This window comes from Eurytemora carolleeae, unplaced genomic scaffold (genome assembly GCF_000591075.1).
Source record: "Eurytemora carolleeae unplaced genomic scaffold, Eaff_2.0 scaffold431, whole genome shotgun sequence".
NCBI lineage: Eukaryota > Metazoa > Arthropoda > Copepoda > Calanoida > Temoridae > Eurytemora > Eurytemora carolleeae.
Genome location: NW_019396340.1, coordinates 119,547 through 142,708, shown reverse-complemented (window position 1 = coordinate 142,708; position 23,162 = coordinate 119,547). Strand labels below are relative to the sequence as shown.

The following is a 23,162-nucleotide window of genomic DNA, read 5'->3' as shown; positions in this document are numbered from 1 at the left end:
GATACTTGTCAAGCATGGTCTGGTTTGCGAATGAATGTCAAGTATTTTAAAACCGATATATAAAAACGTATACCTAAAAAATCCAAAACTAACTGTATTTGGTCTCCCTGTGGCCTGTACTCCCTGCAGTGTAAACACTAAACTTTGTCAGTAGTTCTCCAATTTCACCTTAGAGGAAGCTTAGGTGTTTATAGAAACATTTTACTCTTGAAGATAATGTAAATTGTTCTAGAAAATATTGAATTTAGGGCTCTGGTAAAAAGCAAAACCCGAAATGTCGAAATCTGAACAAAAGTCTTCATATCTACGCACAAAAAAGGCAGACTATATTTTGGAAATATCCAATTAAAGACTTTTGACTTCGGGATTATAAACTCTAGAACTTTACTTTTATAATCAAGTCTACAAATATATGCCGCAAATTCTTACAGAGATCAAAGACGACCTTCATGTCGTCTTGCTACTGTCATGTTTCGTGGGATACCCTGTACATAAACATAAACAGTCTTAAGGTACGGCATTTAACACCCCTTAAATGCAGTACACAACACACAATTGTAAAAATTAACGCTAATTAACCCCCCCCCCCCCCCCAATAAAAAATAGCTGCAAAAATGTAATGTACTTACTTTTATGCAGTTATACAACCTTGTTACTATGAGAATACGTGACAATTGCAATTTAAACGCAGATTTCTTGAACTGGAAGTTTCCCTGATTTTTGTGCATTTGCGTCGACCAATAAGAAGGGAAAAATAGGAACCAGGCCCTCGTATTCGACCAATAGGAAGGAGTCCGAGTATAAAGGGTTAATTGTGTACAGAAGAGTCCTGCGTAGAAATCACCAAGGATTTCAAGAATATAAACTAGTTTCAAGATAGACACTAACCAATATGGTGAAGGGTGAAGAAAGGTTACATGAAACCATTTATATTTTACAAAATATCTTTTTTGTGACAGTTTTGTCACTTATTTAGGAGTATGAAAGGACTCCTGGAAGGAGAGCCCGTCATGTCTTTGTATACATATTTTTATATATATATCGAGGAGTATGAAAGGACTCCAAGAAAGGAGTACCCCGACATGTCCGTGTACATCTATATATCTAGGAGTATGAAAGGACTCCAGGAAGGTGTGCCCCTACATGTCCGTGTATATCTATATATCGGGGAGTATGAAAGGACTCCAGAAAGGAGTGCCCCTACAAGTCCGTGTATATTTTTATTTCTATGAGTATGAAAGGACTCCAGGAAGGAGTACCTCGACATATCCGTGTTTATCTATATATCTAGGAGTATGATGGGAACTCCAGTAAGGAGTACCCGTGTATATCTATGTATCTAGGAGTATGAAAGGACTCCAGGAAGGAGTACCTCGACATGTATCTAGGAGTATGAGAGGACTCCAAGTAAGGGGTACCCTTGTATATCTATATTTCTAGGAGTATGAATAGACTCTAGGAACGAGTTCCCCTACATGTCCGTGTATATCTATATATCTAGGAGTATGAATGGAATCCAGGAAGGAGTACCCGTGTATATCTATATATCAAGGAGTATGAATGAACTCCAGGAACGAGTTCCCCTACATGTTCGTGTATATCTATATATCGTAGGAGTAAGAAGGGACTCCAGGAAGGTTTGCCCCTACATGTTCGTGTATATCTATATATCTAGGAGTATGAATGGACTCCAGGAAGGAGTACCCCAGCATGTTCGTGAATGGATCAATCATTGGGCAGATATCTGTGAACCCCAGGTACATAATACAAAAATTAAACACTACCATCAAAAGCAGTTGCTAATCTCATGTGAGCTTAAACTAAAATTCATTTTAAAAAATTGAAGTATGTAGTTTTTATATATAATATTTTATTTCATTCGCAACTTTATTTTTATTTAATTTAAACACTTGTTTTGGAATATGAAATATGATTGTTTTGTGTGTTTGTACAGGATATTCATATTATGGACGGAACTAGTGAAGAAGACGTGGCCTTGAAGGTTAGAATTTATCAATTTTCAATATTAAACCATCTTTAGAGATTTATAACTGGGTTTCCGTCATATTCTGGGAGGGAGACGGGGAACGGGTTAGGACTCAAGATTTAGACAATTTTTTTCAATGTTCTTAATATTAAATGTCTGATTATTATTCCATTTTTCAGAATATAACTCAACTTTGGCTGTCATGAAACTTTCTGTTAGAAACTAATAAGAAATGTGTTCATTAAAACATAAGAATATAGAATTTTCTTAGCTGGCTGAAGACTACTTGGACCTAAAATTATGAATATTTTTCAAAACCTTACATTGAACAAGATGCATCATGCAACTAAACTTTGTAAGGTTTACTTTAAGTTTGAACAAAATGGAGAAAAGCAAAAAACGTTCGGGAAACTTGTTAAACTTTGATATTTAGAAAATGTTGGTGCGTACCGGAGTTCTGATTCATCTACCTAAATATGAGAACTGTTTCCTAGCCAGGACAGATCCTAAAGATGTTGCCAGGACGGAGAGCAGGACGTTTATATCTACGCAGGTATCTAGATTAGGACGTTTATTATCTATAGCGTAGGACGTTTATGTCCTCCAAGGTATCAAGAGTAGGACGTTTATATCAACATATGAATATAGATTAAGACGTAACTCAGCTAACTAGATTAAGATGTTTATATAATAAAAGGTATCTGGAGAGTAGGACTTTTATATCAACTCGGGTAACTACATTAGGGTGTTTGGATCAACCCCAGGTATCTTGAAAAAAGGATGTTTATTTCAACCCAGGAGCTTGGGAGAAGGATGTTAATATCAACCCAGGTATCTGGGGATAAGGATGTTTATATCAACCCAGGTATCTAGAAAGTAGGACGGTTATATCAACACAGGTATCTGGAGTAGGACACTTGATATCAACACAGGTATCTAGAGTAGGACGTTTATATCAACCCATGTATCTAGAGTAGGACGTTTATATCAACCCTGGTATCTTGGGAGAAGGATGTTTATATCAACACAGGTATCTAGAGAGTAGGAAGGTTATATCAACACAGGTATCTGGAGTAGGACGTTTATATCAACCAATGTATCTAGAGTAGGACGTTTATATCAACCCAGGTACCTAGAGTAGGACAATTTTATCAACCCAGGTATCTAGAGGATTAGGACGCTTTTATCAACCCAGGTATCTTGGGAGAAGGATGTTTATATTACTAGAGTAGCTATATTAACCCAGGTATCTAGAGTAGCTTGTTTATATCAACCCAGGTATCTGGAGTAGGACGCTTATATCAGCCCATGTATCTAGAGTACTTTGTTTATATCAACCTGGGTATCTAAAGTATCTTGTTTTTATCAACCCATGTATCTAGAGTATCTTGTTTATATCAACCTGGGTATCTAAAGTATCTTGTTTTTATCAACCTGGGTATCTAAAGTATCTTGTTTTTATCAACCCAGGTATCTAGAGTATCTTGTTTATATCAACCCAGGTATTTAGAGTATAGGACGTTTATATCAACCCAGATATCTGGAGTTGGACGCTTATGTCTACGGCATGTGCTTTTGTTCCTAAATATAGAAAACAAAATAATTTAGGGACATTTTATTTTAATAAAAAATCCGTGTTTAGAGTGAGATTGAGTCTGTTCCTGTGACTGAAAAGTATTCAGGGAAACTAGGAAACTGGATGTCTCCTCAGGACCTAGAGGCTAAAGTAAAGGTATAAAATCATTTTATCAATTATTTTTATTCTTTTAACCTTGGTAACAGTTTATATTGGTTAGCAACACCACGACTGAACTCTTAATATCCAATGTGTAAACCTTTAAATTGATTGATTTAAGCTAAATGTCAACAAGGTTACAGTGTATAAAGCACTAATGTACACTATATTAACGAAAATTGGCTGGCAGGTAGATAACTATCAGCACGGCCCTGTCTAATTTAAAGGTTTTACCAATCATAATTTCAAACCTTGATCTGATAACATCTTGATCCATCATTAACCCTATGTCTAGGAGCTCTTCCCAGGCTGTATGGCGGGAAGAACTATGTACGTTATTCCCTTTAGTATGGGACCAATAGGTTCTAAACTATCTAAAATAGGTAAAAACATCTTCAGTATGGGACCAATAGGTTCTAAACTATCTAAAATAGGTAAAACCACCTTCAGTATGGGACCAATAGGTTCTAAACTCTCTAAAATAGGTAAAAATACCTTCAGTATGGGACCAATAGGTTCTAAACTCTCTAAAATAGGTAAAAATACCTTCAGTATGGGACCAATAGGTTCTAAACTATCTAAAATAGGTAGTTAACATCTTCAGAATTGGACCAATAGGATCTAAACTATCTAAAATAGGTAGTTAACATCTTCAGTATGGGACCAATAGGTTCTAAACTATCTAAAATAGGTAAAACCACCTTCAGTATGGGACCAATAGGTTCTAAACTATCTAAAATAGGTAAAAACATTTTCAGTATGGGACCAATAGGTTCTAAACTATCTAAAATAGGTAATTAACATCTTCAGTATGAGACCAATAGGTTTTAAACTATCTAATATAGGTAATTATGGGACCAATAGGTTCTAAACTATCTAAAATAGGTAATTAACATCTTCAGTATGGGACCAATAGGTTCTAAACTATCTAAAATAGGTAAAAACACCTTCAGTATGGGACCAGTAGGTTCTAAACTCTCTAAAATAGGTAATTAACATTTTCAGTATGGGACCAGTAGGTTCTAAACTATCTAAAATAGGTAATTAACATCTTCAGTATGGGACCAATAGGTCCTAAACTATCTAAAATAGGTAATTAACATCTTCAGTATGGGACCAATAGGTTCTAAACTATCTAAAATAGGTTAAAACATCATCAATATGGGACCAATAGGTTCTAAACTATCTAAAATAGGTAGTTAACATCTTCAGTATGGGACCAATAGGATCTAAACTATCTAAAAGAGGTAAAACCACCTTCAGTATGGGACCAATAGGTTCTAAACTATCTAAAATAGGTAAAAACATTTTCAGTATGGGACCAATAGGTTCTAAACTATCTAAAATAGGTAATTAACATCTTCAGTATGAGACCAATAGGTTTTAAACTATCTAATATAGGTAATTAACATCTTCAGTATGGGACCAATAGGTTCTAAACTATCTAAAATAGGTAAAAGCACCTTCAGTATGGGACCAATAGTTCTAAACTATCTAAAAAAGGTAAAAACACCTTCAGTATGGGACCAATAGGTTCTAAACTATCTAAAAAAGGTAAAAACATCTTCAGTATGGTACCAATAGGTTCTAAACTATCTAAAAATAGGTAAAAACATCTTCAGTATGGTACCAATAGGTTCTAAACTATCTTAAATAGGTAAAAACATTTTCAGTATGGGACCAATAGGTTCTAAACTATCTAAAATAGGTAAAAACACCTTCAGTATGAGACCATTAGGTTCTAAACTATCTAGAAAAGGTAAAAATACCTTCAGTATGAGACCAATAGGTTCTAAAACTAAGCGACTCAAAAAAAAGATTTTGTTGGGAATTTATGATAATTTTATTTTTATTTTAGGAATTGAGATAACTGATAGTGCGTATGTTGCTGTGAGTATGCGTATAATGACCAGGGTTGGAGCTAAGGTTCTCCAGGTGCTAGGGGAGGAGGGGCAGTTCATCAAGGGGGTTCATAGTATAGGGGCTCCTCTAGCCCCTGGACAACAGGTGGATAAATTAGAAATTCTAAGAAATTAGATTTACATGATTACTTAAGTTACACCATCATAGTTGATATCGTTTTCACACAGATGAAACTTGAATTTATCTTAAGAAGTAAAATCAAATCGGTGGACCGGATCTACTAAACAGTGAGTTTATATTTAATATTTTTTTATTAAGAGTGTTATTTGGCCCTGTAATCCTGAGAATGTGTTGGTAGCCCACAAACCTGATACTTCAGAAATTATCAGGTATTATACACCGTTTCTAAATGTCGTCTTTTGCAATTTTTAAATTAATTGTAAATCTCCGGTTTGAAATGAAAATATCAATTGTTTAGTTTTGGATCTGGCTACGGAGGGAATTCTCTCCTGGGAAAGAAATGTTTAGCACTGCGGTTAGGAAGCGCTATGGCTAGGAAGGAAGGCTGGTTAGCTGAGCATATGTTGATATCTGGTAAAAAAAATAAATTTTTTTTTTTACTTACGCCAAAAATTTGCCCCTGTCTATAGGATTCTTGCAGCTCGAAAAATACATTATTCTAGATTTGTTTTGCAAATTGGTTTAATGGGTTCCTGAGTTATGAACGGACATACAAACAAATAGACACACAAACAGAGAAATTACTTCTTATATTTATTGATCTTAACCAATTGTGTACAGTTCATTTTCCATTTTTATCAAAAACTAAACGGCACGTTTTTATTTGTACATTTTCCAATAAATAAACTATAATTTCTCAAAATTTTCATTTTTTAACCATTGAAAGATTATAAACAAGTGTGTAAATGTAAATAGAAATTATTCGCAATTGTTTATTTCTGAAAATGTGAGGTTCCACAACAAATGAGTCGAATCGGGTAAGAATGAGTCGAATCGGGTTAGAATTGAAGTTTTTTGGATCCAAACACGCTATACGAAGTGAGATCAATAAGTTTCGCTAAAAATAAATTATTAGTACCTGCAGAAGTCTCAGCCCTGACATTTTTTTCTTGAAAGTTACTTTATTTATACCGCAATATTTTTCATATTAGTTCATGTCGATCAGATCTTTGTAGTAATTGTAAGAAGAATATCAGCTTCGTTCATCACAACAAGAAAAATTTCAAAAGGGTTCCAAACTTGATCCAACAAAGTCTGTGTTAGAACCTTTAAGAACGATGAAAAGAGATCAAGTATTTAATGTATGAGGACTTTTGAGGAATTTTCTGACTTTGATTTACATACGAGATACATAATCAATGATATCTCTCTGGTCCTAGGTTAAAAACTTTTGGACAAATTTTTCCCAGATTTTTGTCATTTTTTTAATCTTTTTAATCGAAGAAAAAAAACATTTTTGTGTAGCCGAGCCTTCAAAGTGTTCTCTTTCTCTGGTCAATATTCTAGATATTCCTATGCTGTGACAACGAAGCTAATTAATCCACCTTCAGGAGATACTCCTTACATCATAACAACAATCTGCTTGACGCCAACCTGACCAAAAATGTTTCCAGTATAGATACAGTGAACTTAAAAAAATAATTTTAGAGCTGAGACTTCTAGAATACCCATAAGAAAATTTTAGAGTAACTTATTGATTACAGCTCGCACTTGAAAATGTTGAACATATCTGTTTGTAGGGATCACTAATTCTCAGGGAGAGAAGAAATATATAGTTGCTGCATTCCCTTCAGCTTGTGGTAAAACCAACCTTGCAATGATGCAACCTAGGTTGCCAGGATACAAGGTATTATAAATATATAGTTGATGCATTCCCCTCTGCTTGTGGTAAAACCAACCTTGCAATGATGCAACCTAAGTTGCCAGGATACAAGGTATCATAAATATATAGTTGATGCATTCCCCTCAGCTTGTGGTGAAACCAACCTGGCAATGATGCAACCTAGGTTGCCAGGATACAAGGTATTATAAATATATAGTTGCAGTATTCCCTTCAGCTTGTGGTAAAACCGACCTTGCAATGATGCAACCTAGGTTACCAGGATACAAGGTATTATAAATATATAGTTGCTGCATTCCCCTCTGCTTGTGGTAAAACCAACCTTGCAATGATGCAACCTAGGCTGCCAGGATACAAGGTATTATAAATACATAGTTGCTGCATTCCCCTCAGCTTGTGGTAAAACCAACCTTGCAATAATGCAACCTAGGCTGCCAGGATACAAGGTATTATAAATATATAGTTGCTGCATTTCCCTCTGCTTGTGGTAAAACCAACTTTGCAATGATGCAACCTAGGTTGCCAGGATACAAGGCATTATAAATATATAGTTGCAGTATTCCCCTCAGCTTGTGGTAAAACCAACCTTGCAATGATGCAACCTAGGTTGCCAGGATACAAGGTATATTCATCTATTCATTGAAGAACCCTGAACGCCCGGATGGTGAGAGGGGGGAAGGATTTTTCCACTGTTTACAGCCGACAAGCGAAGAAAATCCTTCCTCCACTCACCAACAACGCTGTCACTTCATCTTTGAGCCAAAAAGTAGTTACTTCATATGAGGATTTTGAGTGTCTATTTCTATTAAGACGCCATTTTCTGTTAGTTTGAGCGCATCCAGAGTATTAACCTTAATAAACAACCTTGGTGTAATGTGAATAATGTATATCTACACTGGGAGGGTTACAGTGTAGTCTAGATTATCTTATATTAATCTAGACCCTTCCTTAAATTCATCTATTATTCATTATTTCGTGGATTCTAAGTATCTCTGCATTCTCTGACATATTAATGTATAGGTGAGTGTAGTTGGAGACGATATTGCCTGGTTGAGACCAGATGAGAAGGGTCAGCTCAGAGCAATCAACCCAGAGAACGGATTCTTCGGAGTAGCTCCAGGTACTAAATAAACTTGGAATAGAAAACCCAAGATAGAACCCCAATCTAGAGTGTGACAAAGGGGGGAAATAATTTACAGTGAAAACCATAAATATGTGAAATCTTAAGTCTATTTGAGAATGTTGCAAAGCAGTAAGTTTTACCAATAGCTTGAAAATTAACTTATCAAGCGAAATGGGTCTGTGTACACTGCACAATTGTTGTGTGTCTTGCTCATTGGAATATTTAACATCATAACTTGAATCTAATAATTGTAGTATTTTTATTCCACAGTTTAATGGGATCACTGTAAAAACTGAAAATTATTAAATTCTAAAATCATGAGATTTCTTTTGAAAATTAACTTTGGATTTATGAATATCTTATTGACTGCTAACCGTTTCTACCATTCAGGCACTAGCTACACTAGCAACCCAGTAGCCATGCAATCCATTTTTAAGGATACTATTTTTAGGTAAGATTAATTTATCAATTTTAGATCTCTAAATTTCTTTATTTTACACGCTTTCCTTTTCTTCTATCGTTTCCAAACATCAGAAAGTTTAAATTCTTTCCAAACTCTGTAAAGGGATTTTTCTAAATTTTTAGAATTGGGAATTAGAATTGAAATCAATTTGAAAATCAACAAAAGCTACAAAAAAACTTGATATTTTAAAAACTCTAAATTACTTTTCAATACGGAGAGCTTTGTTAATAAAGTTTAATTTCTGTAAGTTTTAAATTTCAGGTAAAAAAAATATTATTTAGTAATGTTGCGATGACAGATGATGGTGGAGTATGGTGGGAAGGAATGGGAGATAAACCAAAGGAAAGATCTGTCAACAAATATAATATAATATTTTCATGAATCAGAACACAAAAGCCCGAATTGTTTAAAAAAAAATTAAATTAGCGAAAGTTTCTATGAACTGGGACCGAAAGAGGTAGCTGAAACACCTGCTTCTGGTTAAAATCCTGAATTACCGATAATTCATAAGGACTCGTATATAGTTCAGCGACCTCTCCAATTCATTAAATACATTCCCAGTTGGCTTTTTAATGTAGAAATATTTATTCTAGAAGAAAATAGACAACATTGTGATGGATTGAAGATTTTGGATGAGAGAAATTGATATTTAGTCATTTTATTAAGTGGATGAAAGTACATGGATGAAAGTACATGGATGAAAGTACATGGATGAAAGTACATGGATGAAAGTACATGGAATGGATGAAAGTACATGGAAGAAAGTACGTGGATGAAAGTACGTGGATGAAAGTACATGGATGAAAGTACATGGATGAAAGTACATGGATGAAAGTTGAGATTAATTAAACTATTTAGAATTTTAAAAAGCCTGACTCATCTGTCACATAGAGTTGTATTGATTGGAAAGGAAAACCATGGAGACCAACCTCATCCAACCCTGCAGCTCATCCCAATTCAAGGTATAGATAATTCATCCAACCCTGCAGCTCATCCCAACTCAAGGTATAGATAATTCATCCAACCCTGCAGTACTCATCCTAACTCAAGGCATAGATAATTCATCCAACCCTACTCCTCATCCCGTCATACTAACTCAAGGTATATACAATTCATCCGACCCTGCTACTCATCCTAACTCAAGGCATAGATAATTCATCCAACCCTACTCCTCATCCCGAATCAAGGTATAGACAATTCATCCAACCCTGCTCCTCATCCTAACTTAATTTATAGATAATTCATCCAACCCTGCTCCTCATTCCAACTCCAGGGATGAATAATTTATCCAACCCTGCTTTTCATCCCTGCTAAAATTATAAATAATTCATCCAACCCTGCTACTTATCCTAGCTCAAGGTATAGATAATTAATCCAACCCTGCTACTCATTCCAACTCAAGGTATAGATAATTCAGCCAACCCTGCTACTCATTCCAACTCGAGGTATAGATAATTAATCCAACCGTTTTTTCACCTTTAATTTCAATTTAGGTTCTGTACTCCGCTACTGAACTGTCCGGTGTTAGATGAATCAGCTGAAGACCCAGCTGGAGTTCCTATCGCGGCCATCTTGTTTGGAGGTCGTCGTCCTTCCGGCGTTCCTCTGGTTTATCAGGCGATATCTTGGGAACATGGCGTTTTCATGGGTATGTACGATAACGAGGCTGTTTTATTAATCAAGAACTAAACTATATTTTTTCCCAGGCGCTTGTGTGAAGTCCGAAGCTACAGCTGCAGCTGAGTTTAAAGGAAAGCAGATAATGCATGATCCGTTCTCAATGAGGCCATTTTTCGGGTACAACTTCGGAGATTATCTCAGGAATGGCGGGAAAATCAATTATGTCTTTGAAATTCTAATACTAAATGTTTTTTCTATTTGATAATGTCTTGCCTTGCTGGGTTTTGGTTTAATAGCTAGTACATGTATTTTTTATATATTGCTGTTGCATTTGACTTGCAAGAAAGACGAAGAAAGATAAACAAATTTTTCAGCTTAATTGTTTATTTTACCCGGTCTTGATCAGGCATTGGATTAGTATGGGGAAGAAGCTGAAGATTAAACCTCCAGTCTTCATGGTTAATTGGTTCAGGTAAACGTTATGAGTCAATCTACAGCCATGACGACAAGAACCTGTATAGCCGTAGAGGATTTCAGAAGGAAATCTGCGTTGCATTCATTATTATCTTTACCAATAAATTAGGTCCATTGCATATCTACCTATTATTGTGTTTAGACGAGGTCATGATGGAGGTCTACTATGGCCTGGATTTGGAGATAATATTCGTGTTATTGATTGGATTCTAGGACGAGCTGCAGGTATTCAAAACAAGATTAATAAAAATTTGATTCTTAAATCAATTCAAGGAGACACAATCCATTTCTGGAGGGGGTGGGGTCGTATTGTTTAGGTGTACTGCAATATATTGAAATGTACTGCAATATATTGTTCAGGTGTACTTCAATATATGGAAATGTACTGCAATATATTAAAAAGTACTGCAATATATTGTTTAGGTGTACTGCAATATGTAGAAATGTATTGCAATATATTGAAATGTACTGCAATATTTTGTTTAGGTGTACTGCAATATATTGAAATGTACTGCAATATATTGTTTAGGTTTACTGCAATATATTGTAAAGGTGTACTGCAATATATTGAAATGTACTGCAATATATTGTTTAGGTTTACTGCATTATATTGTTAAGGTGTTCAATATTTTGTTCATGTGTACTGCAATATAATGGTTAGTTGTACTGCAATCTGTTGTGGTGTACTGCAATATATTGTTTAGGTGTACTGCAATACATTGTTTAGGTCAAGGTAATAAGACAAGAAAAGTTAATTGCTGTTTCGCATTCTCTGCGTACAAATTGAAACCAATTCTCTCTGGGCGGTGTTTGTAAACAATAATAGATGCATCAGTGTTCTTCTAGTATCCTAGGATGTTAAAAGCAATATATTGCTTAGGTGTACTGGAATATATTGTTTAGTCGTACTGAAGTATATTGTTTAGGTGTACTGCATTATATTGTTTTGTTGTACTGTACTGTATGTTTAGATGTACTGCAATATATTGTTTAGGTGTACTGCCTGCCAGTGGAAGGTGTGTAGGATGGGTTCCAACCTGTAATGGGATAAATGTTATGGATCTGGATGATAGGTAAATACTAGATATATCTTTACATGGTTAAGATTAAGGTTTTGAGTGGACTTTTTTTGTTCCGCCGCTAGTTTTTTGCGATATGTTGTTGCAGCTTCAATTCTAGTTTTGTGCGGATTTTTTTGCGAAATTTCACTGGGACATTAGGATACAAACACAGGAATACGTATGCAGGGATGTAAATACTGATATACTGGGATACTATCAGGATCTAAGTTCAGTAATACAGAGATACTGGAATACAAATACAGGAATATATATACAAAGATACTAGGATAATAAATACAGAAATACTAGAATATAAATACAGGAATACAGAAATACTAGAATATAAATGCAGGTATACAGGTATACTAGGATACAAATATAGTATTACAGAGATAATAGGATACAAATACAGTAGTAGAAGTATACTAGGATATAAATACAGTAATAGACGTATACTAAGATACAAATACAGTAATAGACGTATACTGGGATACAAATACAGTAGTAGAAGTATACTAGGATACAAATACAGTAATAGAAGTATACTAGGATACAAATACAGTAATAGACGTATACTGGGATACAAATACAGTAGAAGAAATATACTGGTCTACAAATACAGTAGTAGAATTATACTAGGATACAAATACAGAAATAGACGTATACTAGGATACAAATACAGTAGTATAAGTATACTTGGATACAAATACAGTAGTAGAAGTATACTAGGATACAAATCAAGTAGTAGAAGTATACTATGACACAAATACAATAGTAGAAGTATACTAGGCTACAAATACAGTAGTAGAAGTATACTAGGATACAAATACAGTAGTAGAAGTATACTAGGATACAAATACAGAAATAGACGTATACTAGGATACAAATACAGTAATAGACGTATACTTGGATACAAATACAGTAGTAGAAGTATACTAGGATACAAATCAAGTAGTAGAAGTATACTATGATACAAATACAATAGTAGAAGTATACTAGGATACAAATACAGTAGTAGAAGTATACTAGGATACAAATACAGTAGTAGAAGTATTCTAGGATACAAATACAGTAATAGACGTATACTAGGATACAAATACAGTAGTAGAAGTATACTAGGATATAAATACAGTAGTAGAAGTATACTAGGATATAAATACAGTAGTAGAAGTATACTAGGATATAAATACAGTAGTAGAAGTATACTAGGATACAAATACAGTAGTAGACGTATACTAGGATACAAATACAGTAGTAGAAGTATACTAGGATACAAATAAAGTAGCAAAAGTATACTAGGATACAAATACAGTAATACACGTATACTAGGATGTAAATTCAGAAATACATGTTGACTAAATTTAGACCGGATATGGACGAACTACTTTCTACCCCGACAGTATTCTGGAAGGAAGAAGCCGATGAGATGAGATCATACTTCCGGTATTATATATAAAATATTTTCATGTTTCTTGTCTTTAATTTCTCACGATATAAAAATTGATTCTTCCTGTGTTCTAAACTAAACGAAACCAAAGTAATTTTTTCATTTTTGACTTTTCCTTTTTTTGGAATTTCAAAATATTTTTGGAATTTATATTCTAAATATTTTTGGAATTTATATTCTAAATATTTTTGGAATTTATATTCTAAATATTTTTGGAATTTATACTCTAAATATTTTTGTATTTTAGAGAACAAGTTGGATCCTCCCTACCCAAGGAGATGTTGGACCAGCTCGGTAACCTAGAGAGGAGGATTCAGGTCTTCACGGAGTACTACGCTGACGACGAGTACTAGGGGTTCATCGAGTACAAGGAGTTCTTGGTGTACTTTGAGTTCATGTAGTACAATGAGTTTATCGTATACAATGAGTTCATCGAGTACAAGGAGTTCTTCGTGTACTAGGAGTTCACGTAGTACAATGAGTTCTTCGAGCACAAGGAGTTCATCGAGTACAAGGAGCTTATCAAGTACTCGAAGTTCATTATGTACTGAGAGTTCATCGAGTAGATTTTTATGAATTTCAAAACTAATAAATTTCATATTTTTAATATTTATCGTTAAAAGTTAATAGAATGTTAAGTACGTTAAATTAATATAGTATTTTTTTACAAAATGATGATGACAATCTAGTTTTTTATGTTTTAGTAATAAGTGAATTATTTTATGTTTAATATTACATATTTTATAAAAGTAATAAAATGATGATGATAGTTTTTGCTATGTGTCCAATTACACATTGATTAGAGAGATAATTATTTTTTATGTTTGATAGGTTTTAGTCTCGTTAAGTGTTGTATAGGAAAGGTTCAAGTTGCATTAAAAGTTGCTTTTAGTGAAGAGAGGATTGAAACTAATCCTAATGTGCAAGTGCAGCAATATATGATAAAAGACTGATTCAGATTTAAATTGTCAATAAAGCAGGTTCTGTAAGTTCTGATTGGTTTTTAATGTGTGAAAGAAAATCGGAAGAAAATACCAAACCAATAAAATTTTCTCCAGGGTCGTATCAAAAGAGCCAAATAGTTTTTTTTCGAAGTTCTCATCTCAACTCTCACAGCCTTGAATCCTGAAGGGGATTTAAGGCTTGTTGTGTGCGATTCACAACAACAGGGCTTTTAAACCTCTGTAATAATAAAGACATTGTTTTTCTATTTGAATTTTCCATTGTGAATCTTTAATTAGACAGTCTCTTTAAGTAAAACTATAACTGATGCTATTTATATTTTAATCCCATTTTTCACTCGGGAGGATTTGACAATTCCACCCAACCCAGTGACCATTACCTAGTAACACCTCCCGTTGATTGCAAGAAGTGTTTTTTAAAAGTTACCCAAAAATTTAATTTTGTAAAAACATGAATTCCAGTAAAACGTATTGTGCAGTAATGAGTTAAAAAACATGTTTTATTTCTTCAAAAATTCAATTCCAAGACCCTTGAATAGAAATCCTGCAACGCTGCTCCAGGTTAGGAAGGGTTCCTAAGTACGACCCCCCCCCCCCCCCCCCCCCAACACCTGTAAATATATCCTTGAGCCCCTAACTACCCTGGCTTCACTTCCGGATTGGTAAGCAGGGAATATATTCTCCACATCAACTTAGAAAAAATGTAATCAGCGAGCCAATTTGTTTTTTTTAAAGAAAACGTTTTTTTCGATTTTTGCTGCTTTTTATCCCCTGGATGTTTTTAATTTTGTATTTATAGGAAGGTAAACTCTAGTTTCTTCACAATATCCCTTCAGCTTTCATCAACTAAACTAAGGTGAATGAACTACAGCTTGGTTTAGTTTCATTTTTCATTCAAAGATGTCACTTAATGCATCCTGCTAATTTTTACAAAAATAATGATGAAGCACTTTTAAACACTGACTTATATCTCTCATAAAATCAATTTTAACCTGAAATGATTATGCTTTATATCATATATGGGTTTTTATCGCAAGTCTTTTCTATTTTCTATTTTATTTAAACAATTGTATAAAGTCTAAAGGATGTTATTGTATAAAGTCTAAAGGATGTTTTAAAGTGTTATAGAGAAGAATAACCCAAATGAAAATTGAAAATTTTGCCTGGTAAAAATGTCGACATTTAATGCTTTTTTCAAAATGTGTCAATTTAAGCAGAAAATCCGCGAAAATTTGAGATAGATTGCAAAAAGTTAAAACCTAAAAATGTTAATAGGAAGGAGAGCGCGAAATGCTATATAGAAAAGTCTGTTTAGAAATGTTGAATTAAGCTGCTACTTTCAAAAGGGAAACACTTCCTGTTTTTAATTGTTAAAATATCTCTGTAGCAATGAAAGACAATAATTCTTACTTTTCCATTTTTTCAGTTTGTTATGATCAACTGAAGTGGCAACAGCAGTAGTAATAGTCGGGATCAGGGATAGATATTTTCTCAAACAAAAAATCAATCTTTTAAATCTTTTTGGAGCATTCAAATCATAAGTTTTTATTTATTTACTCGTTTGTGACACCGGCGGAGAACATAACTCCATCTAGTGGAGAATTATTTAACTAAACAATATACTGTTTACAAATTCATAATATACAAATTTATCCTTCTTTAAATAGTACCAAAAAAGAAAACTAAAAAAATGATCCTTTAAAATGTTAAAGAAAATAAAACTATATTAGCCTCATCTATAAGAGACTGGTCCAGAGAGTTGAGAATCAGGTAATTTTATAAATCATTATTCCTTCTTGATCCATAAAATAAAACATCTCAATTGTTCCCTTTTCACTTCTGTATGCCGAGTCCATAAGCACCTAATCCAATCAGGGTTCAGCCATGTGTTTGTTGTCTATTCTGAACCAATAGAAATCTATCTTTCTATCTATCTCATTATCCAATCAGAGTTATGAATCCTTCAATCGGTGCTATCAGTAAATGGTAATATTTACTTCTACTGAAACTATGATGAATTTTGTTTGATCCCTAGAGATTTAAAGACCTTTATCCTTTCCTCACTAATATGTATAATAAAACAAGACATTCATAAATATGTTGCATATAGCCGGCCAAACGGCTTGACCGATTGGGCTGAAATTTGTTGTGGACACTCATGGGTAGCCCGGGGGGTGTTTAATAGGATACCTTTAGTACAAATTTTGAAATTGGACTAGTTCTTGATGCCCGAACATATCTAGATACGAATCCCTTCTTGATCCCTATATTCAAGGTTAAGCTGGGATTCGTTCCTTGATCCCCTTTCAAGGGATTTCTTTAAATATATTCATGTTTGATTTCCTGTACTCACATTCCTTACCACGTCAAATTAAACTAAATTACAATGTTAGATTAAACTCTGACATAATACATAGCTCCTCTAATTAATGAGCTATCTGACACGTTTTCAATAATAGCTTCTCTAATTAATAAGCTATCTGACATGTTTCCAATAATAGCTTCTCTAATTAATAAGCTATCTGACATGTTTTCAATAATAGCTTCTCTAATTAATAAGCTATCTGGCATGTTTTCAATAACAGCTCCTTTAATTAATAAGCTATCTGACATGTTTTCAATAATGCATAGCTCCTCTATTAATAAGCTATATGACATGTTTTCAATAATAGCTCCTCTAATTAATAAGCTATCTGACATGTTTTCAATTATAGTTACACTAATATAATAACTATCTGACATGTTTTCAATAATAGCTCCTCAAACTAATAAGCTATCTGTCATGTTTACAATAATAGCTCCTCTTATTAATAAGCTATCTGTCATGTTTTCAATAATAGTTTCTCTAATTAATAAGCTATCTGACATGTTTTCAATAATAGCTCCTCTAATTAATAAGCTATCTGACATGTTTTCAATAATAGCTCCTCTAATTAATAAGCTATCGAAAAGACCTAAAATATTTCTAAATGAATTTCTAGTATGTCACCAGAAAAATTTCAGTTCTCATACTGCTATAAATATCTCTAAATGTTTTGTATTCTATTCATGTTATTTCTTGATCCCTTCTACTTTTCTCCTTTTCTATAAACTGTCATCCAATGATCCTTTTTTGTTTAGTTTCAGTACAGATTAAACAGGATGAATCGACGAGATGGATCCAGTCACAGGAATCCCAGATTTGATTATGGAACTAGGTAAGTTTAATCCATATTTAAAACTCTATCCGGGTGTGACGTTAAAAAGAAGTTGGGTACTTTCCCAAAGACCTTTTCCCAAACGGCAACTTCCCACAGGTATTTTCCCAAGTGGAAACTTCCCAAATGTGCACTATCCCAAGCTGCAACTTCCCAACTCCCAAGTAGGTCCTAGCCGCACCCTTCGGCCCCATTGTAGCCTGCGAGCCTGTGGCGCCTCAGAGGGCCCTTCCTAACCTTTGAGAAGTTGCCGTTTGGGATATTTTCCCTTGGAAAAATGCCTTTGGGAAAATACCTAACACCTTCTGAACATACTCTTTATTGTTAAATAACTTTTTAAATGTAGCAAACCTAGAAAAAATGTAAAAAAACAATATTACGTTTTCTATGTCTTCTTTCTTGCAACGAATTGCAAACATAGATATTTTCACTTCTATCCCTTTCACATGTAAAACCATGCAATATTATAAAATGAAAAGGAATATATTATTTTTTATTTTATTTGATGTTTCAGACCGAAATACAGTAGCCCAGATATTAATACACACCCGGGCGCTTTTAACGTGACATCGGCGGAGAACTATGAAATTAACTCCATCTAGTGGATAATTATTTAACTAAACAATATACTGTTTAGTTTCCTGAACGCTCTACGGATTGCTGCTGGAGGTGGATTGTCTGGAGGATCAGGGAATCCAATGTGGATGATGGGTAGGGATTATATCTTTAAAATACAGGGATTGTAAAAAAAAGTGGAATTATGCATCAAAGAAAAACCAAGATTGAAAAAAATATTTTTTTTACTCTGTTAAGATACAGTGTCACTCGAAATTACGTATTCAGTCCCTCTAATATATATTATCATTTCAGTTTGGTTGTCGACCCTGGTCTTTTTTGCATTCCCTGTATCTGGATTCTGTGCTGGCTGGTATATCATCATAAACCCATTCACTACAATATTTGATGGACTTAATGTGAGTTCTCATACAATAATAATAATAATTATAATAATAATTATAATAATAATAATAATAATAATAATAATAATAACAATAATAATAATAATAATAATAACAATAATAATAATAATAAATACAAAAGAAATAATGATTATAAGAACAATTATGATTTAAGTAATAATGATTTTATAAAAAAAATTTCTATCCATATTGATAATCAGCTAAAAAATTGTAGTAATTAAAATGTGATATCAAATTTTCAAATGATAAAGTTGTTTTTTAATTCATCTTAAAACTGATAAATATAATACGATTCAACATATAACAAAATTAACAAACAATAATAATTAGAAAACTTCCATTAATTTGTGTTTTCTAGAATGTAACTGATGCATTGTTACGAGGAGTTCAGTTTACACATTTCTGTGCTAAACACATGATGGAAGGAACACCTATCACAGAAGCTTTCAAATACAAATAGATTAAATATATAATAGTTATTGTCTGTATTCTGTATTCTGTATTTTTATTATTTTAGATTTATTTTGATTATCTGCCATTCCAAGTTGCCTGTACATAAACTAGATATTAATATGTATATGTTTGTTAATGTACTGCCTGTACATGTGACAGCTACGCAAGCTATTGAACAAACAGCTTTTGAAAAGTAGCTTTTCCATTGTAGCCCTTCGCAGCTGCCTAAAATGCTTTCTAAAAGCTGTTTGAAAAGTATGGAGTTGTTTATAAAATTATCAATGCAGCTGTTTATGCAACTCATTTTGCTATTATTAAGACTTTAATAGCTCTGATAATACTGAAATATTCTTTATGCAGCTTGATTAGCTGTTTTGCCAGCTAAATTAGATGTATTTGCAGCTAAATTAGAAGTATATGCAGCTAAATTAGAAGTATATGCAGCTAAATTAGAAGTATATGCAGCTAAAAACTGGTGAAACAACAACTTTAGCAGCATATATTGATGAAGTAGCAGTAGCAGATAAAGTTGTTGTTTTTGCAACACAATGGCTTTTTAAACAGCTGAGGCAGCTGTTTTTACAATTGAAGTAGCTCATTTAACAGCTAACTTGTGTAGCAGTTTTGCAGCTGAAGTAGCTGTTTTATACAGCTGAAAAATCTGTTTGAAAAACTGAAGTAGTTGTTTTATTATTAGCAAGTTTGTTAAATTTCCTCGATGTCTGTTTCATTTAAATACATGCAAAGACGAAATTGCTATAGTTGTGGTTTCAAAATTTTGAGATTTAAGCTAGATAGATAGATAGATAAATGGATAGTGTAGATGGATAAATAGATAGACAACTATTATGTTTACAATACAAGCCGGGGAGAATTTGTTTATTGTTTTGTATACAAGGTGGCCCACAAAAGATGAGACGACTTTTTTCAAAGACGACTTTTTAAAATTTTTTAATTAATGGTTGTGTATTTGATTCTTTCTTTACAAACTCATTTAATATATCATTTAAAGACTGATAGTTAAGAGAGAAACCTAAGAGAAACCTTTAAATCACTATATCTTAAGAGTTTTACTATAATATTCATCATTTATGATCATTCAGATGTTGTCTTTACTATTACTTTTTGGTTTCAATGATTATATAATAAATCAATTTAAATTTAAATAGATATTAACGAGGTTTTGCGCCCTCTTTCTTATTAACAATTTTTTGATTTTTCCTGTTGCTTTGAATGTAGTAAATACCCTACTCCATATCAGTTTCATGAACAAGTATCTATATCACATGATTAAGGCAATCATGTTACATATTACAGCACAGTTTAGATGATCAAGCTAATCATGCTACGTATTACAGCACAGATGAGATGATCAAGCTAATCATGCTACGTATTACAGCACAGTTGAGATGATCAAGCTAATCATGCTACGTATTACAGCACAGTTGAGATGATCAAGCTAATCATGCTACGTATTACAGCACAGTTGAGATGATCAAGCTAATCATGCTACGTATTACAGCACAGTTTAGATGATCAAGCTAATCATGCTACGTATTACAGCACAGTTGAGATGATCAAGCTAATCATGCTACGTATTACAGCACAGTTGAGATGATCAAGCTAATCATGCTACGTATTCATTTCATGCGTAGTTCAAATGAATAATGGGTTTTACGTAAAAGTTTACAATGTAGATTGTTGATAATGTATAACCTACTTCAGGTTTACAGAATATCGTGTTACCTACCCGATATTTATTACATGAAATATGTTTTAATCGTTCTCAAATCTACGCGGGTTTTTCTTTTTGAATTTTCAAAAATAATAAATATCGACATTTTTTTCAGAGGAAATTTTTTTATCTTTCCTGGGGTCATTTTTGGTAACACAAAAAATTTGGGGTCAGATCAATTCAGCCGTTTTGACTTTAAGATCGACTGGAAGATATATATTTGATAGAGAATATGAAGCACAATAATAATAACTAAAGTATCAAAAACTAAGAAATGTAAAATAGGTGTTGAGGTATGTTCAAATCAAAATAAAGTTGAAACAGATGCTATTTTCATACTATTCGAAAATATAGTTCGATCTTGGTTGACCCTTTCCAGTTTTTGCATTCAACCCCTCTCCACTTAATATCTTGTAAACTATGTTCGTTAACGTTGTTTTTGCATTCAACCCCTCTCCACTTAATATCTTGTAAACTATGTTCGTTAACGTTTTTATGTCTAAAATTTGGTGTACACGTTTTTTCCCACGTTAAAAGGTTTAGTGTGATGTAGGATGTATGTCACTGACAAAATTATTATTAAAAAGAAAATTTCTTAAAACTATTCCCAGATTCTTTGGGCAAATTAGAAAAAGTAAGCGTAACCTAAAACTTGAAATTTCTAGGCCTATAAGTGCCCAGGCAGGCAGCTAGCATGTTTCCTGGGAGAAAATGCACACTTGCGTTTTTTCAGGTTGCAGTTTAGGTAAAGATGGGAGGGGAGTAGGTGAGGGGGATGGGGAAGGGGAAGAGGAGGGGCATCTTTTACTTTTTTTTTGTTTTGACAAACGTGAATACCAAGAAGTAAATAAGTTCCTTGATCAAAACTAAATTTTGAATATATAAAATCCATGATTAAAGGTAGTGACCTGCAGGACACTGTAGTTGAGGTGAGAGTGAAGTGTTGAAGGGAATTTTCCTACGACAATCTGGGACAATTTTAAAGATTGAATTTCCGCTCTTATTCAGTAATTATACACAGTATAGGTCTCAAATGAATCCTATAAATTTCTCTACAATATTTTATTTTTATTTACGCTTCTATTTTTGATTTTACGCACAAGTGTGAGAAAAGTTAATTTATTTACAACTTTTTAATGAAAAACAAATTTTTTATAAGTTGCATCATTTGGCCAAGCAAAAGGAGTTGAGGAGAAAATTGCACCAGAAACGGATTTTTTAAATAGATTTTTTGTCCAAAAACTTGACAATAAAATATTTTTACAAAATATTTATTCTAAACTGTCAAAATATTTTCAACGCGATTTTTCACCATTTTCTAAATATTTGACCATCAAAAAACAAAAAAATCGTCAAATATAGTTTTAACCAAGTTAAAAGATTTCCCAAATGGATGGTGTATCACTGTTTAAAATCACTTGAAAATAGACAGAGTTAACCCTATTTAGCCGAGAATAGTTAAAAAGATTAAAAAACCCAAAAATGGCGGGAAAAACAGTAAGATGGCGGGAAAAACAGTAAAATGGCTGGGGCACTTACTAGTTTTACATTAATGCTTCCTATAAAATGTGTCTCACATCTGGGAATTTTTTTCAGGGGCAACCATTGGGGGGGGTATTTTGCCATAGGTGAAAAATAAAATACTTTTTAATGGCCAAAAATGTAAATATAACTGCAGAGTTTGCTAAATGATTCTTAAAAACGTGTCGGTAATCATGCTACGTATTACAGCACAGTTTAGATGATCAAGCTAATCATGCTACGTATTACAGCACAGTTGAGATGATCAAGCTAATCATGCTACGTATTACAGCACTAGGGGGTCATATTTCACCAAGGGGGCATTTTTAGTCCGCGTGGGGGCATTTTGACAAAAACAGGGGAATAGGTTAAATATCAGTCGACAATATATTCTGCTACGGTGAACTGAATATATTCATATTCAAGGTCGAATGATCAGTTTTTTTTGGACGAAAACTTAGTTTAGAGCGAATCCAGGTAAAAAAATATGATATAATTTTGTTTAAATAGAGTAATTTTGTGATGATCCAATTCTCATAGAGTAAATAAAGTATGTGATGGTTCCACATTTAAAAAAATATATTTCGGTTTGGGTTCATCCTCTTCTGTCATGAAGAAAACAAACAAATATTCAACACAATAAATAATAACCACTAAAATGATCCCATTCATACAGGGTG

General features: G+C 33.3%; 1 protein-coding gene and 1 long non-coding RNA gene across 3 annotated transcripts; both read left to right on the top strand.

Annotated features, from left to right (window-relative positions):
- The first annotated feature begins 809 nt into the window (after positions 1-809).
- Positions 810-14,243, top strand: LOC111701277 (phosphoenolpyruvate carboxykinase [GTP]). 2 transcript variants are annotated; one of them, XM_023472473.1, is made up of 21 exons: positions 810-912; positions 1,676-1,757; positions 1,955-2,002; positions 2,421-2,540; positions 3,630-3,719; positions 4,018-4,105; positions 5,581-5,729; positions 5,904-5,974; positions 6,064-6,179; positions 7,346-7,452; positions 8,467-8,566; positions 8,960-9,020; positions 9,314-9,374; positions 9,924-9,994; positions 10,526-10,680; positions 10,739-10,849; positions 11,055-11,124; positions 11,269-11,351; positions 12,121-12,199; positions 13,553-13,630; positions 13,882-14,243. In XM_023472473.1, the coding sequence occupies exons 1-21, from the start codon at positions 893-895 to the stop codon at positions 13,985-13,987; spliced, it is 1,866 nt and encodes a 621-aa protein (XP_023328241.1). In that variant the 5' UTR covers positions 810-892; the 3' UTR covers positions 13,988-14,243. The 2 variants fall into 2 exon arrangements, with proteins under 2 accessions (XP_023328241.1, XP_023328240.1); XM_023472472.1 differs by having other exon boundaries at positions 10,739-10,853; positions 11,059-11,124.
- Positions 14,244-14,432: 189 nt separating this feature from the next.
- LOC111701278 (uncharacterized) lies at positions 14,433-16,077 on the top strand. The gene is made up of 3 exons (XR_002765173.1): positions 14,433-14,614; positions 15,396-15,452; positions 16,023-16,077. It is a non-coding gene; the product is annotated as an uncharacterized LOC111701278 (long non-coding RNA).
- Positions 16,078-23,162: the final 7,085 nt, after the last annotated feature.